Source organism: Zootoca vivipara, chromosome 2 (genome assembly GCF_963506605.1).
Source record: "Zootoca vivipara chromosome 2, rZooViv1.1, whole genome shotgun sequence".
Classification (NCBI taxonomy): Eukaryota; Metazoa; Chordata; class Lepidosauria; order Squamata; family Lacertidae; genus Zootoca; species Zootoca vivipara.
In genome coordinates, this window is record NC_083277.1 from 104,033,414 (window position 1) to 104,051,110 (window position 17,697).

The 17,697-nt window shown below is 42.6% G+C and overlaps 1 protein-coding gene across 3 annotated transcripts; it reads left to right on the top strand.

Annotated features, from left to right (window-relative positions):
* Positions 1-9,543: 9,543 nt before the first annotated feature.
* Positions 9,544-17,650, top strand: POLG2 (DNA polymerase gamma 2, accessory subunit). 3 transcript variants are annotated; one of them, XR_009557215.1, is made up of 8 exons: positions 9,544-10,212; positions 11,848-11,968; positions 12,134-12,239; positions 13,468-13,641; positions 14,177-14,317; positions 15,042-15,122; positions 15,694-15,810; positions 17,456-17,650. XR_009557215.1 is itself a non-coding variant. In XM_035098451.2 (8 exons), the coding sequence occupies exons 1-8, from the start codon at positions 9,573-9,575 to the stop codon at positions 17,619-17,621; spliced, it is 1,530 nt and encodes a 509-aa protein (XP_034954342.2). In that variant the 5' UTR covers positions 9,544-9,572; the 3' UTR covers positions 17,622-17,650. The 3 variants fall into 3 exon arrangements, 2 of the variants coding, with proteins under 2 accessions (XP_034954342.2, XP_060127965.1); XM_035098451.2 differs by having other exon boundaries at positions 15,710-15,810; XM_060271982.1 differs by lacking the exon at positions 13,468-13,641 and having other exon boundaries at positions 15,710-15,810.
* The last annotated feature ends 47 nt before the right edge of the window (positions 17,651-17,697 follow it).

Here is a 17,697-nt window from a genome sequence, read left to right on the forward strand (position 1 = left end):
ATTCAACAGTGTGATTAATATCTGAATGATGTAAACTGGAGAACTGACTAAAATGGTTACAGTTACAGGTAAGTAGCCGTGTTGGTCTGACGTAGTCGAAACAAACAAACAAATATCATTCCAGTAGCACCTTAGAGACCAACTAAGTTTGTCATTGGTATGAGCTTTCGTGTGCATGCACACTTCTTCAGATGGTTACAGTAAAATATGCAGGAAAGCTAGGCAAATGAAATGAACCATGGAAGGCGGGAAGTCCCTGGATATATGCTATTACCATATGTGTTATATGAATTCTAAGGTCTCATATATAGAATAAATGTTCATAAATATACAATGCAAACACACATACATAAGTATATAAACCATGCGTCTGAAATAGTGCAGGAGAGCAACCCTGAAGCCATTTTGACTCTCCCAAATTGACCTCAAATATTTCTCTGCAAGGAGGAAGGAAATGGGAAACGCTTTTCAACTGTCTTTGGACTGTAGGGGCTTACACCTCCCTGCAAATACTGTCTGGCAAGTATCAATATGTGTAAGAGATAAAGGAACTACGGTATTTACCATCTCCAAGGAATGGCCCAGCTACCCAGAAAATGCAAACAAGGCATTGTCAGGTATCCTGGCAGACAGGAGAGAAGCAACATTCTTGATTTTCTGCTGAGACCCACCTTCTGTGATGTACCGATATGTATGATGTTGGGTTAGTGGTCTTGTGGGCAATTTCAAGTCTTTATAGAAGCTTTGCACACCATTGTAGGTTTCTCTTGCTTCCTTGCTAGGAGGGGAGGGGACTCTGTTGCAACAGAAAAATAAAGATCTGCCTTATTTTCCACTGGATCCGGCCCCCCATCCATTCATCTCTGACTGATCATGAACTTTAGGGGACTCAGTTGCTTGTGGAATTGGCCAGCAAAAGCCAACCACCCCTATTTTTCCACATGTAAGATGTTTAAGATGTATAATTTGAAAATTTAAGAATAAAAAACCAAGAAGCCACCAACAACATACGAATTAATCGGGCTTACCTGACCCATCCCTCACACAAATGCAAACAAATCCCACTGCAGCCAAGCACAGGCAACCAACCACACCCTGCCCCCAAAACATCTCACTACCAAGGAAATATAATAAACGAAAAGAAAGAGAACCTACCCAGTTGACGCTGACACAAAACCCCACATTTACACTATACAAAATAATATAAGCCTCTTCCCACCTTCCCTTCCTCCCTCTTCTTCCCCAATCTTCTACAGTACTGTACTCAACACAAAGGCCTCGCAACAAAGGTAGATGATTTGTAAGAAAGGTTGTACAACTTGAAAAAAGACAAGGCATATACCTGTTATGAAAAATGTACCCCAAAATGCGTTGCCTTTTAAGAAGGACAGACGCGGGTCGGAAGCTCCAAAATTTGCACTAAGTTCAGCTCCGCCGGGAAAATGACAGAGACCACACGATGCTGTCAGGAAAAACAAACTGATCCCTTTATTGCAGAATGCAAAGCTACAGCTGTAGGGTCCCTGCCTCTGGAAAGAAGGAAGGAACCCCCGGAAATGGTGAAGTCCCCCTATATACCCTCCTGTTCATGCATGGAAATCTCTGGACTAGGAGGGAGGGGGAGACAAGGGCGACGGGTGGGAGATCGGATTAGCTGGGTGCGGAGATGACTTCTCCTTTCAGATGGAGAGATGTCAATCTCTCTTCTCCTGTCGTTGATGGTGCTCCCTGTTGTTTGGCAGGAAGGGCAATCAGTCGAGATGGGTGCAGAGGTGGGGCAGTTCCTGGCGATTTCCATGGGGTGGAAGTCCGCCCGGCAGGTGTTTTCCTCCAGGCCATGGAAGGGTGGGCTACGTTGAGGATGGCAATTTATTTGAATAAAGTTGTTCCAGCTAATCCCTCTATTGTCCGTGTGTCCTTGAATGGGTATAGGGTGGTAGTAGGGCAAGGTTCAGGTGGGTTGGGATCATACAGGGTTCATACAGAAAATATACCTGGAAAACATACCTAATGCAGGGATTTCTAATTAAAAGGTAGCAGTCCTGACATATACAGTTCTAAGATATAAAACAGCAATTCTAATACAGAGGCAGCGGATAGAGATTTCATGGTAAGAGAACATATAATAGGCTGTATTATTAACTTGAGTAGAAAAGTTTAACTTTGGATTTGGGCGGTTTCCCCCCCCCTTCTTCTGAAAACATTGTTTTGTTCTGGGCGGAGGGGAGGTGGAGAGGGGAAATGTGTGAGTTTATGCTAACTGTTGTGCATATGCAGATCCTTAAGCCTTCCTTCAGGCAGGGTCGCGTCCTAGCTGGAGGGGTGGGGAGACAGGGAAGATGGCATTGAACAGGATTCTGGGTATTGCAGCTGTCACCCCTCTCTGTTCATTAATAATGGTGTCCTGCAACCCCCCCCCCCAATATGATTTTATAACAGCCCCCTCTCTGAGGCAATATTGTTGTGTAACAACCAATCATTGCCTCACATAATATTCTCCATTTCCCAGGTGGTACATTGGCACAACCTAGGGGTATGTGGTGGCGGCTCAAAGGGGGGCTTGGGAGAAGCATTTTATAAGAAATGGTATATGCCTTACATTACCGGGAAGGTCCACCAATGACTGAAAAATGCAGTTTCCTTGGAGTTTGCCTTTTGTGTGTTCTCAGGTGTAAAAGTTAGCTTTCTGGTCCCACACCTCCATCATGGCACAGCAGCAACAATCCCTGGTGAATCCCCTTAGGGCTTTCATATCGACCATGTCACCTGGCACTCACCATAGCTGCCACAGGTTTGGGCATGTCATGAGAGAGATGCCTTTGCCTTGGGCTTTCTATGGGATTTTTTTATTATAGGCTCTGGTCTTGCACTGTAGTAGGGAGTTGCTCAGTTACTCTTAAAGGGAGAAAGCTACTTGCACCTTGGATACACTTGCCCAATTAGAACTGACCCAATTATAATTTATACAGCCCCATAAAAACCATTCTGAAAAGGGCACATGTCCAAATTGGTCAATTTAATTCTATAAGGAATCATTCCAGGTAAATCAAGGCATATACACCTTCTTGTATCTGCTGGTTTCATGAATCCTGAAACTGCTTCTTGGTAAAAAGAAGGCTGGCACACTACAAAGTGCCAGGTGAGATAAGGAAATGTGGTCATAAATTGATCTAAATCTCAATAATGGACTATGCAATAGCCTGATCTTTTAGAAAACATGAGTCCTCCATTGGGCGTATAAGGAATAATACCACCATACAATAACTTACTATACATTAAACATGAAAACAATTACACACAAAAATGCCCCCCCCCTTTGTGGAAATAACATATACTTGTCAGGCATAGGTCAACGTTTCTGCATAATATCACGTAACATAAAACATAATTATATATCAGTTGCATATCTTGAGGCCAACTCTTAACAGGGCACAGAGTCCTGAAGTCAAAAGAGAGCATATGTCCTTGCAATTCACTTTCCCCCCTTTGTCAGCCCATATCCTTTTGGAATGAGATAGTTGTGGCCAGTTTGAAAACTCTGGTGTCTGTTGTTGCAGGTAAAAGTCTTGTGGTCCGGAGGATTTGGGTTCAAGGTTTTTTCCATCATTGCGTCTGTAGTAACATCTGTAGAAGGAGTATGCTGTAAGGGGCAGGGTTAGGGTACTTAAGGGCACAGTTAGAAGAAGGAAAGGGCAAAAGCCAAAGGGAAGAAGAGGGAAAAAGGGGAAAAAACATCTCCTGGAGTTTTCTTAGGAAGCTGCAAACAATAAAATCTTGATGCATTAAGTATTTTTTCTATATAATTACTACTGTTGTTAGCTGCTAAGTCTGTTTTCCTTTACCTAGGGGTTTATTATTATCATTATCATTATTATTATTATTATTACTACTACTACTACGGAAAGAATGACTTAGATGTTACATTCACATGTACAGAAATAAAGAGTAGAAATACAAAAAAAGTAGAAGTGCAAAATAAATCAAAAATAAGAACAAAATAATATTTAGATTACCACTCAAACAACAATTTTTTCAGATGGACTTGACACAAAAATCTCAGATTAAAAAAAAGAATTATTATCAAATAATATGAAGACATTATAAAGACCATACAGGTTAATATTGGACTGTAACCTAAAGATTTGAAGGTGAATGGTAAAATAATGGGGAAAAACCTTAAAAGTCATCATGTGCTATCTGATAAAAGAGAACTCTATGGGGAAAAACACAGATGGTACCTGAATAAACATCAGTCTAATAATGAGCATCTCAAATGAAAATAAAGAGTAGCAATCTAAAGTTGTACAAGTATGGTTAGATTAATTTCATAGACATAATGGAAAAACTGATTTAATAAATGAAAGCAGATTATTTGCAACCTAAAGAGAAGCATCAAAGTAAAGGAAATATATAAAACTATAGCGGGAAGTAAACTAATACAGCAGGGATTTAAGCTCGTTTTGCAGACTGTAAGGAAAGAAATTACTGTTTGTATCTCTTCACTACCCCCCCCTTTTTTTTTTGCTGTGGGAGAAAGGAAAAAATAAACACTTGTTACTGGGGTTTAGTCTTCTTAAAGGTTCACATATCCTTTAGAAATGTTCTTCCTGGGAAAGCTGTGAGAATAATTTTTGCATGTTAGGTTGGAACTTTGCAAGGGGGGAGGTTATGCAGGAGTTAATGCTTGGGGTGAAATGCAAATGCGAGATAAGTATCTGAAGGTGCTTCCTGAATACCCATTGGAAAGGGGGAGCAGACCCTTGGTTTGCATAGTCTGGAGTTTTTTCTAAGCCCTTGACTAAAATCACAATCAGTATCCTGTTGAAAGGGGAAACAAACAACAACAAAAAGTACTCAAGCGATGAAAGTACTCAAGCGATGAACTCAAAGTGGGAGTGCTGAGATATTTACCTCTGGAAAGAATTTTGCATATTAGATTTGGAATGATGGTCCAACACTTGACCCTTTTGTTTTCTCAAGTGACCCCCTGGAGTCAAAGACACATAAGGAAATTTAAACAAATTTTCCCCTGCATGGCACAGGCCCTTCAGCATTTGGTTGCTGTTTTTGTTTTGTTTTGTTTTTAACCTCCTTTTTCTCTCTATTTTTTCTCTTCAAGCTGGCATAGCCTCTGTGCATGTACAAAGTTCATGATTCAGAAATCCATTGTACCATTTGAAAGTGTTGCTGGTGTTGGCTGAATTACCATTTGAATAGAGGAAGGGAAGGGTGAATAGGTTAGATTTTACACAGAAACCCAACAATTTACACTTCCACCAAACCAGCAACAAAAAGTGGTCAAATTAAATTATTTTTGGTCAGTTTAAATCCATTTCTATAGCTTTTGTGTCCTGAGATATTTCTGACACCTCTTACTTCCTGTTCCTTGCTGCTTAGGAAGCAGGCTTATAAATCTTAAACTTTAAATATATAAAACTTCAACATCCAGACAACCCAATATTTTCACAGACAACCCAACCCAATATTTTCACAAGAAAGCTGCAAGAAAAGTTTGGTCAAATTAAACTCCTTAATGAAGTCATGGCACTAATTAGCCATGTTTACTGTACTATATAAACATCTCATACCCCAGGCAAAAGAAATCTAGATTTGCCCCCTTTATCTACAGGGTTTTTGGGGATACCCCAGGCAAAAGAAATCTAGATTTGCCCCCTTTATCTACAGGGTTTTTGGGGTGCAGACTTTTATTCAAAATATTTCACAAATGTGGATTATTATTATTAGTGTGCTTTCCCTCTAGTCATTAGCGGAACAATGACCCGCCCCCTTATGTACGGGTAAATGACCAGTCAGAATTCATAAATTGCAAATGTTTGGTTTTTTTTTAAATAACTTCAGCCATGGGCAGACTAAAATTCCCTGCCCCCTCATATATGGGAAAATGGCTACAGGGTCACAATTCATAAGATATTTTCTGCCATTTATTTACAAGGGAAAATGGTCAAGACTTTCATATGTGCTTAAACTTTAAACCTTAATAGACAAAATGGTACAAACTTATATAATCACTCCTTAAAAACCAACGACACTCTTGTTCTAACTCTGAAAACCAATAATCTTTCCTTGCCAGAAAGCAGAGCTGGGCTGAATTTCAACCCATCACCACATCAGACACATTGCCTTTCACATAGCTCTAAAATGGAAGTTAGAAGGGACCCTGAGGTCATTTAGTCTAACCCTCTAAGATGCAGGATTCAGAAGATTTGACTGAGAATACCAACCCTATACAGAACCCTTTAGCAGATGAGTTTTTTCCTTAAGAGACTGATATCAGGAGCCCAACAAGAACCCTTCTGTCCAACACAATCAAAGTTAAAACTAGACTCAGATAGACAATTCCTGGCTATGGAAGCTCTACTTTTGACAAACAAATCGCCTTTATAGGAATAGCTGTTCAATTTTCCTTTAGTCAATATTCCTCTAGTCACTTGGAGAAAGACTCCCCTTTGTAGCCTCTCTCAATAACAACATTTGCACACCTCATTCTCATATTTATCATGTTTAAGATTGATTGGTTCAACATTGTTTCTTTATACTAGAAATTTAAAACAAGTTGGCAGTTTTAACTATGCACACTTAAGAAGGCAGTCTATGGATGTTGTGGCCAATTTATACACAACCCCATAACATTTCTAAACATTGAGTACATCTCTTATCCACTTATAGCTGGAGTTTATGAAGTGAACATTTTCAAGTTTCGAAATATTTTCAAAGCATTGAGCAAGCATTTTCAAAGTTACAACTCTTTATTTTCCTTCATCCTGCCCCTCTTTTTACTTTTGGAGAGGAAAAAATGGCCTTCTACAGCCTCTTTAAAATAAACCTTTACACACTACGTCCACTCTTTTTAATATTTGCCATGTTTTTTTGGGTTGATCAAGCCCTTACATAAAAATTATTTAAGCAAGCTTGCATTTTGTTTTGGTTTTTTTTTCTTTTGTTTTTTTAGACCCTGAAACATTTCTTAAATACAATTGGAGGCGTCTATCAGAGTTCAGACGGGAAGTAAGCTCTCCTTGGGCTTATTTCTCCCCTGAAGCCTGCAGAGTTGTCTCTTTGGACAGGGGTGCACCCATTTTTGCCCTGGTCAGTCTCCGAAGGGGCACTTGCGCAAGTTCTAGCCCTGGGCAGTCTCCGACGGGGCTGTGGGGTCTCTCGGGGTTCTGGGGACTCCTTGGGAACCTGGGGCACGTCTAAGGAAAGTGGACAGACTCCGATAGGAAAGTGGACCGACTCCGATAGGAAAGTGGGCTTGGGAAGGTTTGCTAAAGGGCTCTCTAAGGGAAAATGGGGTTTGGAAAGTCTCCTTAGGAAAACGTTCTAGGAAAGTGGACACACTCCGAGGAGGACTCCTATTCCCACCCACAATTTAATAGTGCCACAGCAATCTCCCTGCCTCTTGCTCTCTAGACTCAGGTCCTACTGAACGCTTGCCTACGCAATGCCAGATCGGACCTGAGGAATGCAAAGTAGGAAAAGGGAACGGGCGCACTTGCAATCTCTGGTCATGGGTCATACCTAACAAAAGGTCGCCATGGCAGAGGGGCGTCTTCACCCGGGATAGCTAAGCGAGAGAAGGAAGAGTTGCCAAGGCTCGCTATCTGGGCAAAACTCCGACGGACAACAAGCCTTGGGGAGGAAAAGGGCAGCCGCAAAACCTCCAGCCTGGGCAGACTCCGACGGGCTTTGGGCTTTTTGGCTATGAAAAATAGGAAAGAGTTTGATTGCTGTGACAATTCCCACCCCGAAAAGCCAATTTCCCTATTGATACTCACGTCGCAGCGCGCTGCCTTCTTTTCCTGAAGCTTGATCACCTCGCGACAACAGGAGAAGAAAATCTTGGAAAACAACCCCCACGGCCGTCTGGATCCTGTTTGTTTTCCCTGTGTGGTCCCGCTAAGGATCCCAGTTAGGCCAGAACTCCAGGGACAGTCGGGGAAGGGGATCCCCCCTGCAAATGGCTGGGTGCGCTTGGGCTCCCCAACCACGGCGCCCCAAGAGTACGGCTAAACGGAGTCTCCTGCCTGGCTCGCCATATTGTTATGAAAAATGTACCCCAAAATGCGTTGCCTTTTAAGAAGGACAGACGCGGGTCGGAAGCTCCAAAATTTGCACTAAGTTCAGCTCCGCCGGGAAAATGACAGAGACCACACGATGCTGTCAGGAAAAACAAACTGATCCCTTTATTGCAGAATGCAAAGCTACAGCTGTAGGGTCCCTGCCTCTGGAAAGAAGGAAGGAACCCCCGGAAATGGTGAAGTCCCCCTATATACCCTCCTGTTCATGCATGGAAATCTCTGGACTAGGAGGGAGGGGGAGACAAGGGCGACGGGTGGGAGATCGGATTAGCTGGGTGCGGAGATGACTTCTCCTTTCAGATGGAGAGATGTCAATCTCTCTTCTCCTGTCGTTGATGGTGCTCCCTGTTGTTTGGCAGGAAGGGCAATCAGTCGAGATGGGTGCAGAGGTGGGGCAGTTCCTGGCGATTTCCATGGGGTGGAAGTCCGCCCGGCAGGTGTTTTCCTCCAGGCCATGGAAGGGTGGGCTACGTTGAGGATGGCAATTTATTTGAATAAAGTTGTTCCAGCTAATCCCTCTATTGTCCGTGTGTCCTTGAATGGGTATAGGGTGGTAGTAGGGCAAGGTTCAGGTGGGTTGGGATCATACAGGGTTCATACAGAAAATATACCTGGAAAACATACCTAATGCAGGGATTTCTAATTAAAAGGTAGCAGTCCTGACATATACAGTTCTAAGATATAAAACAGCAATTCTAATACAGAGGCAGCGGATAGAGATTTCATGGTAAGAGAACATATAATAGGCTGTATTATTAACTTGAGTAGAAAAGTTTAACTTTGGATTTGGGCGGTTTCCCCCCCCCTTCTTCTGAAAACATTGTTTTGTTCTGGGCGGAGGGGAGGTGGAGAGGGGAAATGTGTGAGTTTATGCTAACTGTTGTGCATATGCAGATCCTTAAGCCTTCCTTCAGGCAGGGTCGCGTCCTAGCTGGAGGGGTGGGGAGACAGGGAAGATGGCATTGAACAGGATTCTGGGTATTGCAGCTGTCACCCCTCTCTGTTCATTAATAATGGTGTCCTGCAACCCCCCCCCCCCAATATGATTTTATAACATACCTTTGTAAACTAAGAAAATATTTAATTTGTTTTTTAAAAAACACACACACACAACAACCACCCTGTGAGGTAGTTTAGGCAGAGAAATGAATTTCATTGTTTAAGTGGGGATTTGTACCTGGCTCTTCCCAAACCTAGTCTGACACACTGAGGTAGATTATAACATGGGGGAAAACTAAACCTTATTCTCCCTACAGGCCACACAGGAGCTGGAAACACCCCGCCCCCCGCCAACTAAACCGGAAATCAGCCCAGTGGTTGCGTCTAGGAAGTTACGTCTCTATGCACCCGCCTCTGCGTTCCAGCCCGGGGGGGGGGGGTCTGAGAAGCGGCACATGCGCTACGCGGCTCGCCTGTTGTTTCTTTTAAAAAAGGGGGCGGGGCTAGCAGAGCGCCGCCGCGCTTAAGAGAGACATGTTACCTCGCCGCTTCGTTTCCTTCTTCAGCACCGGCGGCGGAGCGCGTGGCTGCGGTCTCCGCAGGGTCCAAAAGCCCGTCCAACACCGGTGGCCGGAGCAAGAGAGGCTGGCGGGGGCAGCAGTGCCCGACCGGCCCAGGCTCCTGACAGGGGAGCGCGGGGGGCAGCCGTCCCCGCCGCCGGGGCGTTTCCTGAGCGGCTCTGCGGGCCCTGTGTCCGTCCGCCCCGGCAGCGCCGACGAGGAACCCCGCGGCTTTCCAGAAGCGCTCCTGGGTTTGTGTCAGAGGAGGCGCTTCCTGCGAGGAGCCGAAGGTTCCCAGAAGCTCACCTGGGACTCTCACCTGAGCGGGGAGCACCCGGGCTTGGGGCCTCTGGGGGTCGAGCTGAGGAAGAACCTCGCCGCCCGGTGGTGGGAGTCCGTGGTCGCGTCCAGGGAGCAAGTGCTGGGGGTGGATGGCCCGCTCTGCCGCTCTCCCCTCGCGGGCCAAGTGCCGCCCGCGGAGGCTCTCCTTGCGCTGCGCCCGCGAGGCGTTCGGGAAATGTTGGAGAATGACCAGTTAAGCAAAGAGCAGGTGCTGGACTCTCTGAGGAAGATGTTGGAGGCGTCTGGGGTGCTGCGGGACAGCCTCCTTCACGGTATGGCTTTATATATATCTCTCTCTCTCTCCAGAATGCCATACCCAAGTTTTATCATGGATGGAGGAGTTGTATTAGGATGGTAGCCCCTTAATACAGGTCCTCTTATAGTAGGTTTGCAGACCGGAGAACGAAAGGTATGGTGAAAAGGCAGCCGTTCGAAATGGTGAAAAGCACATTGAAAAGGTTCCTTTCTTCTCTCATCTGCAGGAGGGGGAAAGTTATCATAAAGAACCACAAAGGGGGAGGAGGGAAGTCCAGGGGAATCTACGGAATTCTCTTTTTATTTTGGTGGTGGTTTTTAAATAAATAAATAAAAAGGTTCCTTTCTAGCTGCAGGGGAAAAAATATGAAACAAACCTGCAGCCCAGATTAAAAGATGTTTAAAAGGCTATAAAAAAATTCAGCCTGTATCTTTGGCCACGGTAATTCCTCCTCCTCTTTTATTTTTTAAAGATGGAAAGGTGAGGTTGAGCAGCATCAGCTCAGCCAAAAACAAGCAAAAAGGAAAGTTGTCATTTTAACAGATGGCAAAGTGTTTTGTGACTATTCTGAAATGCAGGTGTTTATGTTGGCAGTTTTGCTGTGTAGTAGTGCCATCCTCCAAAATTAACAAACCAGGTGCTGTCTTCGATATACAGCCTGGCTGAAAGGAATGCCTACTAGGTCATCTTCAAACCCTTCTTCAACAAACCTGATATTAAAATAGTATAAGGACAAGCAAATGGATATTATTTTATTGACCGTTTGTACTGTTTCGTAACTTGCAGCAACAAACACTGATAACTGATACCAATATAAAACTTTGGTGAATAAAAAACATTTCACCTACGTATTTATTATGCAGACACCTTGTTTTAGAGTTAGCATCTTGAAGTGTTATATGAAACATCTATTGTGCTGTATTTCATAGCAGAAAATGCAGGCATTTAGACAGGTGGTTGATTTATGAATTCAGCATTGGCTGCTTCTGAAGTTGCAATGCCCAAAGACTTGCTCACATTTGGGTATTAGGTTGGCTGTGTTGAATTAGTTACGATGAATTCTGCCAAACTTGCAGCTGTAACTCCAAAGCTGTGTGACAGCAGATACATATTTTTGTCAAAAGTGCCTTTCCACCACCCCACACAATTTGAAGTTTAGTACATATTTTTGTCAAAAGTGCCTTTCCACCACCCCACACAATTTGAAGTTTAGTGCTGCAGTTGATGGGATATGCAACTCCGCAAGTACAGCTAAGGTTCTGCTACCCATCTGGAAAATATAGCTAAGGTTTTTGTATCTCTGAATGTGTGCATGCTGGAATGTGTGGCTATTCTATCACACATTTATATTATGGTATTGGAACTTTCAGTTGAAAGAAGATACATTTTTTAACTGTTCTCTGAAAATACAGGCACAAAACATATTTAAACTCTGAAGTAACCCAGGCAGTATACAGTTGTATATAACAAACCAGTTGTAAGTTTGTGTGAAAAGGTAAAGTGTATAGTTATGACACTACTCTGTGTAGTTCCTAAATTTTGTCCTGGGCTGTCTATGTCCCAGATTATTTTCCATTATAAAACAGATAAACATATAGGAACTGTTAACACTTCTATGAATGCTGAAGCCTATTTATTTATTTATTGATAGGTGCCTTACAGCAATACATTGAGTGCCTGGAACTGGTCAACAAGAGATTGCCTTTTGGGGTTGCTCAGATAGGAGTATGTTTCCATCCAGTAAGAAATAATGAAAACGAGAATTACATGAGGTACTGTAATTTATGTTCCTAAATAAGCTTTGGTAGAATATTTGGCCGCAGGTGCTTATCTCTATTTCTGTTCTACGTTTGTTCTATTTCTGGAAGAAAAATAATCTCTTCTATTTATTTGTGTTTTAAAGTGTTAATTTGATGACCTCCTGCTGTTGTTTAAAGAACAGGTGAAAGCACAATGACTTCCCTAGTGTGGTACAGCTCTGCTAGAACTGCTGGACAGTGGCTGGACTACTGGTTACGTCAGCGTCTCCAGTGGTGGAGAAAGGTATTCAGTATAGTACTTGCATTATAAGCTTTTAAGGTACAAAGAGAGTGAATTGTCTGCCATTGTTTTTATATGCCCTAAGGAGGCTGCTGAAGGTTAAAAGGCTGTAGGTCATTGCCCTCAATATTAGAATAATGATGAACAAACCCACTTTTAGCACTCAAGCAAACATTTGCTTAATTTAAAATATATGAAGCCAACAAGATCCTTAATTAGACTTGCAAGCAATTCTGCCTCCCGCAGTCACTAAAAATTAGATCCAACTATATGCAAGCATGTGACTTACTAAAAATTCTTCTGGACTGGCAACTAACGTAGAATTATTTGCAAGCTTTCCAAACGAAAAGTAAAGTCCAGTGAAAGGAAAGTAAGGCATTTTGCTGCTGCTTGGTGTTTTATACTTCAGCTTGCTACATTATCTTTCACAGTCTGTGTATGGTTTCTTCCCACTAATGCTAGGGTAGTATTCTTGTCACCTCTGACCTCCGTCTGACATTGTGAAGTGTAGGCATTAGTCTCCTGTGCTTTGAATTATCAGCCAAGTTCTCACCCTCACACATGCCATCTCCCCATGAAATTACAGCTGAAATTTCCCCATGTGTCTTTTACTCCACACCCTTTCTGCACTGATATACACTCCATCTATGGCAGAGCATGCCTAAATTCCTTGCATTGGAGTAGGTTGTGAAACTTCTGACTGCACTGGGCCAAAGAAGCAGTTTTTGCCAGGATTTAGGCAGGGAAGGAAGGGGCTAATCTTCTCCCTTCCTCCCTGCTACAGTTCTAATACAGTAATTCCCCCCAGGGCAGGGGTCATCAGACTGTTTAGGACTTGAGAGCACTTTTGCAAACTGGAGAAATTGTGGTGGGCAACACCTATCCTATTGGCTGTAATGGAATGCTTATTTCATGCATAATTTCAGCAAAGATAGGAACGCTGTATGTGCCCAGGAAGGAACGGTGTGGGTGCACTCGTGGGTGTCACGTTGGTGACCCCAACATAGTGGCTATTGGTTGTTGCACATTAAATGTGTGTCTCATTTGTCCTTGAGCCACAGCCAATATACAGACATGCCACTTTCTGTCAGAGTGAAAAGACAGCTAACTAGAGAATACGGTAAGATTAAACATTAATGCATATGCTTCTATTTAGACCAGGATAAAACACAGTGTAGTTGGCATAAATGTCATCTGTACATTCACAGATCCTTCTGTTACTTTTCTGTAGTTTGCAATAAGCCCGTCTAGCTTCACCAGTAGTGATCATCATGATGAAGAAGGAAGAAGAAGAAGCCATCTCTATTATAACTTTCCTTGGGGGAAGGAAGTCATAGAAACTCTGAGCAATCTAGGGGATAATGAACTGCTACAAATGTATGCAGGAAAAGAATCCAGTTTGCATGTAAGTTTTATTAAATACTTTATTTTAAGAGCATTTCTAGGCAGCTTTTCAGCCCCAAACAAGGGCTCCCAAAGTGGTTTACAACATGCACTGCTTAACTAATATACATTCAAGTGAAGCAGATGGGACAAAAACTTTGCCCGGAGGACAGTTTCAAGACTATAAATGAGCAACAAGACTCGAAGTAGAAGCAATCCCCCAATCATAGTGCATTCAAAGTCACTAAGTGCAGAATTGTCATGAAGGTGGCATGCAGGAGGGCAGCAGGTGCTGAGTGGCTTGTTTCTTTCTTTGGAAATGAATAAATGAAATATGTAGGCACCTTTTCTCTGCTCATCACACATTCCAGCTCTTTTAGAAACACTTTTTAACCTATCTTTCCCGTTCTCCCCCACCATCACCGTGAACTCTTTTTTTTATTGAGTCAGCATGTCAAATGAATGGGATTTAATCTGCTTCTTTACATCTTTATTGTAGAATGCATTTCCGGGTTTTAAAGATTGCCAAATGCACATTTTTGTTTTTTCTCCTTCAGGGTCGAGATGGGAGGAAGAATGTTGTTCCTCATATCCTATCTGTGAGCGGCAATCTGGACTGTGGAGTGTTAGCATATCTCTGTGATGGTATGCAGTTGGCTGAAAATGCTTCAACAAGGAAGAAAGCTCTGCAGAGAAAGGTGATCTTCCTCTTAACGCATATGCACGCCAGCTAGGAGGTTGAAAAATTAATATACACTGTGGCAGCCTATAACTAAAACACTTGAGTCACTCCTACACAGATGAAAACTAATGGGCATTATTCTTGTGTTGGATTGTGACCTAGCATATTGCATTATGTGATTAGGGTACTGAATTTTCTATAAAAGGTGATATTCCCCATATTCACTCACAATTATAAAGCATATTCCAGTGCCAAGTGAATGAACAGCAGCAAGCCCCCGGCTCAAATGCTACTGAGTTCAGAAAGTTTGTTTTTTGCCTTTGATTAAGTGCAGCTTGATGTGTTACCTGTAGCCAGAAATGTAGTTGAGCTCAACTAAGGTTAGTTTAAGCAAGCCTACTTCAATTGTTAGAAGTTGTAACCATTGTTAGAAGTTGTAACCAGCCATCGCTAATGTTAACCAGTTTATCAGTTCCGACAACACAACGAACTGATCAAGCAAAATGGGAGTTAAGCTGCCAAGCTCCTCATTCTTGCCATACAAGGGCAGGGGAAACATCCTGAGAATGTAAACATTGCCATTCTCTTTCTTAGGCTTAATTGGCAACATTAATTCCCTGGCTTGGGCTCCATTTCCCACGAGTTCAAAAATAAAAATGAACATTACATACTGCCAGTGATTTGTATAGTCCTGGGAATGTTTCATGGATGTGTATCTCTTTTACTGTTTTGTATTTCAGGTACTTAAACTTCACCCATGTTTGACGCCAATCAAAGTAGCTTTGGATGTGGGAAGAGGCCCTACAATAGAGCTGAGGCAGGTAAGCTATGAAAGTAGGTGTGCTTATTTTATTTTAATGCAGGAGTTTTAATGTAGATAAGCACAGCTTCAGTTCATTTGGCTCAAATGCTGCATCCAATCTTTTTGTCCTAGCTGCTATGAAAGGCACTGGCCTGGTTTGGCCAACCAATGGATTACTTAAGTAGGATTGCACAAATGTGCAGGTTCTCAGACTCACTTGCTTAGGCACGTATAAATCTTGTCCCTAGTTATTACTTTCTTGCAGGAGTTGTACTGGAGAGAAACTTCTCAAACTGATGATCCTAGGGATTAGCATTAATTGCTTAGGAAGCAAAGTAACTATATACAAAATAAAGAGGAACAATATTTTCACCGATTCCTAAGTTAATTTCTGTTGCCAAAAACAAGGAAATGTCAAATATATTTGAGGTAAATGAACCAAGGTTAAATTGTTGGCATTAGGTGATTTCTTTTTTGGTTCTTTCTCCTCCTAAATGTATCTTGAATGTTTTTACATCATTAATGCTGTCAATTTATTATAATTAAAAAGGTATGTTTGTTTTCCAGTTTAACATTCCAATCTCTGACAGTGTTTCCTTCTCGTAGGTGTGCAAGGGATTGTTCAATGAATTATTAGAAAATGGTATTTCTGTTTGGCCTGGATATCTTGAAACCGTGCAGTCGTCACTGGAGCAGCTTTTTGCAAAGTAAGAAACATGGAATCTTAGAGCTGTAGAGCTAGAAGAGACCACAAAGGCCATCCATTCCAACCCCCTGCAATGCAGGAATATTTTGCCCAACGTGGGGGTAAAGCTGTGATATAAAATCCAGGCACTGGTCTAGAGACCACATAGCCTCTCCTGATTCAGATGTTATGGAGAAATAGTGCTGATCGCTCCCTCCCCCAAAACTTTTAATGACCACTTCCAGCAGCTTCTTATAGCTATTAAGTAGCATTAGCGATAAGAGAGTACTCTGCAGCACTCCATAATGTAACCACTAGGCAGCCAAAAAGCACTCTTCCAATGCTGCTCTCTGGACTCTGCCCAGAGGTAGGACCAGAACAACAGTAACACAGCACCTCCAATTCCCATTTCCCAGAGCCAGTACAGGAGGATACCATGGCCAATAGTTTCAAAAGCTGAAGAGAGATTAAAAAGCAGGAGCAAGGTCCCGCTCCCACTGTCCCAGTCTTTGCAGAGGTTAGGGTTGCCATACGTCCGGAATTTCCCGGACATAATGGTATTCTGCCCTTGTAAACAGTGCCTGGACAGAAATCGCTGAAAGTATAGATTTTGACAAATTCCATTAAGATTAGCTCAAAAACTCATTTTTATTTTTAGCCAAACGAGGCCAACAACCTTTGTGTCCGGATTTTCACTTTTTGAAACATGGCAACCCTAGTGGAGGTCTTCCGACAAGTGTGACCAAGGTTGACTCACTGCCATATTTTAATAATAATTTGTTACAATATACTCAGTACATTGCCTTGCTTGCCTTTTAAAAAAAACCCTGAACTGCTTTTGAGAAATTCTTTTTTATTATTATTATCTTAGCATTGCAAATACTTTTGCAGTGGATCATCACACTTCCACAGCCCTTCTCCCACCAACATGCTGTAGCCCTAAACTGTTTTGTGGCTTCTACACTGTTTCACAAATTGGTATAGAATTCTATTGCTGTTGTCAGTTTGGGGAAACAAGATATGGGAATACCAAGGCTGTTTATGCTCTCTGTTGTACCGTATCCTTAAAAGTCCAGGGATAGCAGGGTGGCGGCCTGTGGGAGATGCACAGGATAGTAAATAGTGGCTGGGAAAGAAGGGGCCCTGTGCAGTTTGCCCCTCATCATCTTGTCTTAGAGACAGTGGGCAAATTGCACCTCTACATTACCTTCACCTGCTGCAGGACTGAGTGACTCACTTGGAATGAAATTGGTCTTGGGTTAACAATGGCAACATTGAACCCTGAAAATCTTTTCAACAGGTCAGTTAGTAAACAAACCCTTCCCCCCAAGGAGAAGTGAATGCCTTATAGCAGGCATCCCCAAACTTCGGCCCTCCAGATGTTTTGGACTACAATTCCCATCATCTCTGACCACTGGTCCTGTTAGCTAGGGATCATGGGAGTTGTAGCCCAAAACATCTGGAGGACCGCAGTTTGGGCATGCCTGCTTTATAGCAATATTTCTGTAAGTTATTTTTGGAAACCGCAAACTCTTGGAAAGTGCTGGTTTTTAAAGTACAGAACGCCTAGCGGATTATTTCAGTGTGCTTCCCCTAATACAATTTGTCATACTGCTACTGAATACAACAAGAGCACCAGTTCCACAGGCTTGTTTTTTTGTTTGCAGGTATGATGAAATGAGTATCCTCTTCACAATCCTTGTCAGTGATACCACACTAGAGAATGGTGTGGTCCAGCTAAGGAACAGAGATACCACAATGAAGGAAATGATGCACATATCCCGATTAAAGGACTTCTTAACCAAGTACATTTCAGCAGCTAAAAACATCTGAGCTTACAATAAAGACAAATTCTCTCCTTCCTGGCTGAATGGATCTTTTCCCTGGTTGTAGCTAACAAAAGTCAGGA

Coding starts and splice junctions, on each gene's coding strand:
- POLG2 (XM_035098451.2), top strand. CDS start 9,573: ATGTTACCTCGCCGCTTCGTTTCCTTCTTCAGCACCGGCGGCGGAGCG. Junction 10,213..11,847: donor GCGGGACAGCCTCCTTCACG/GTATGGCTTTAT, acceptor ATTTATTGATAG/GTGCCTTACAGCAATACATT. Junction 13,642..14,176: donor GAAAAGAATCCAGTTTGCAT/GTAAGTTTTATT, acceptor TTTCTCCTTCAG/GGTCGAGATGGGAGGAAGAA.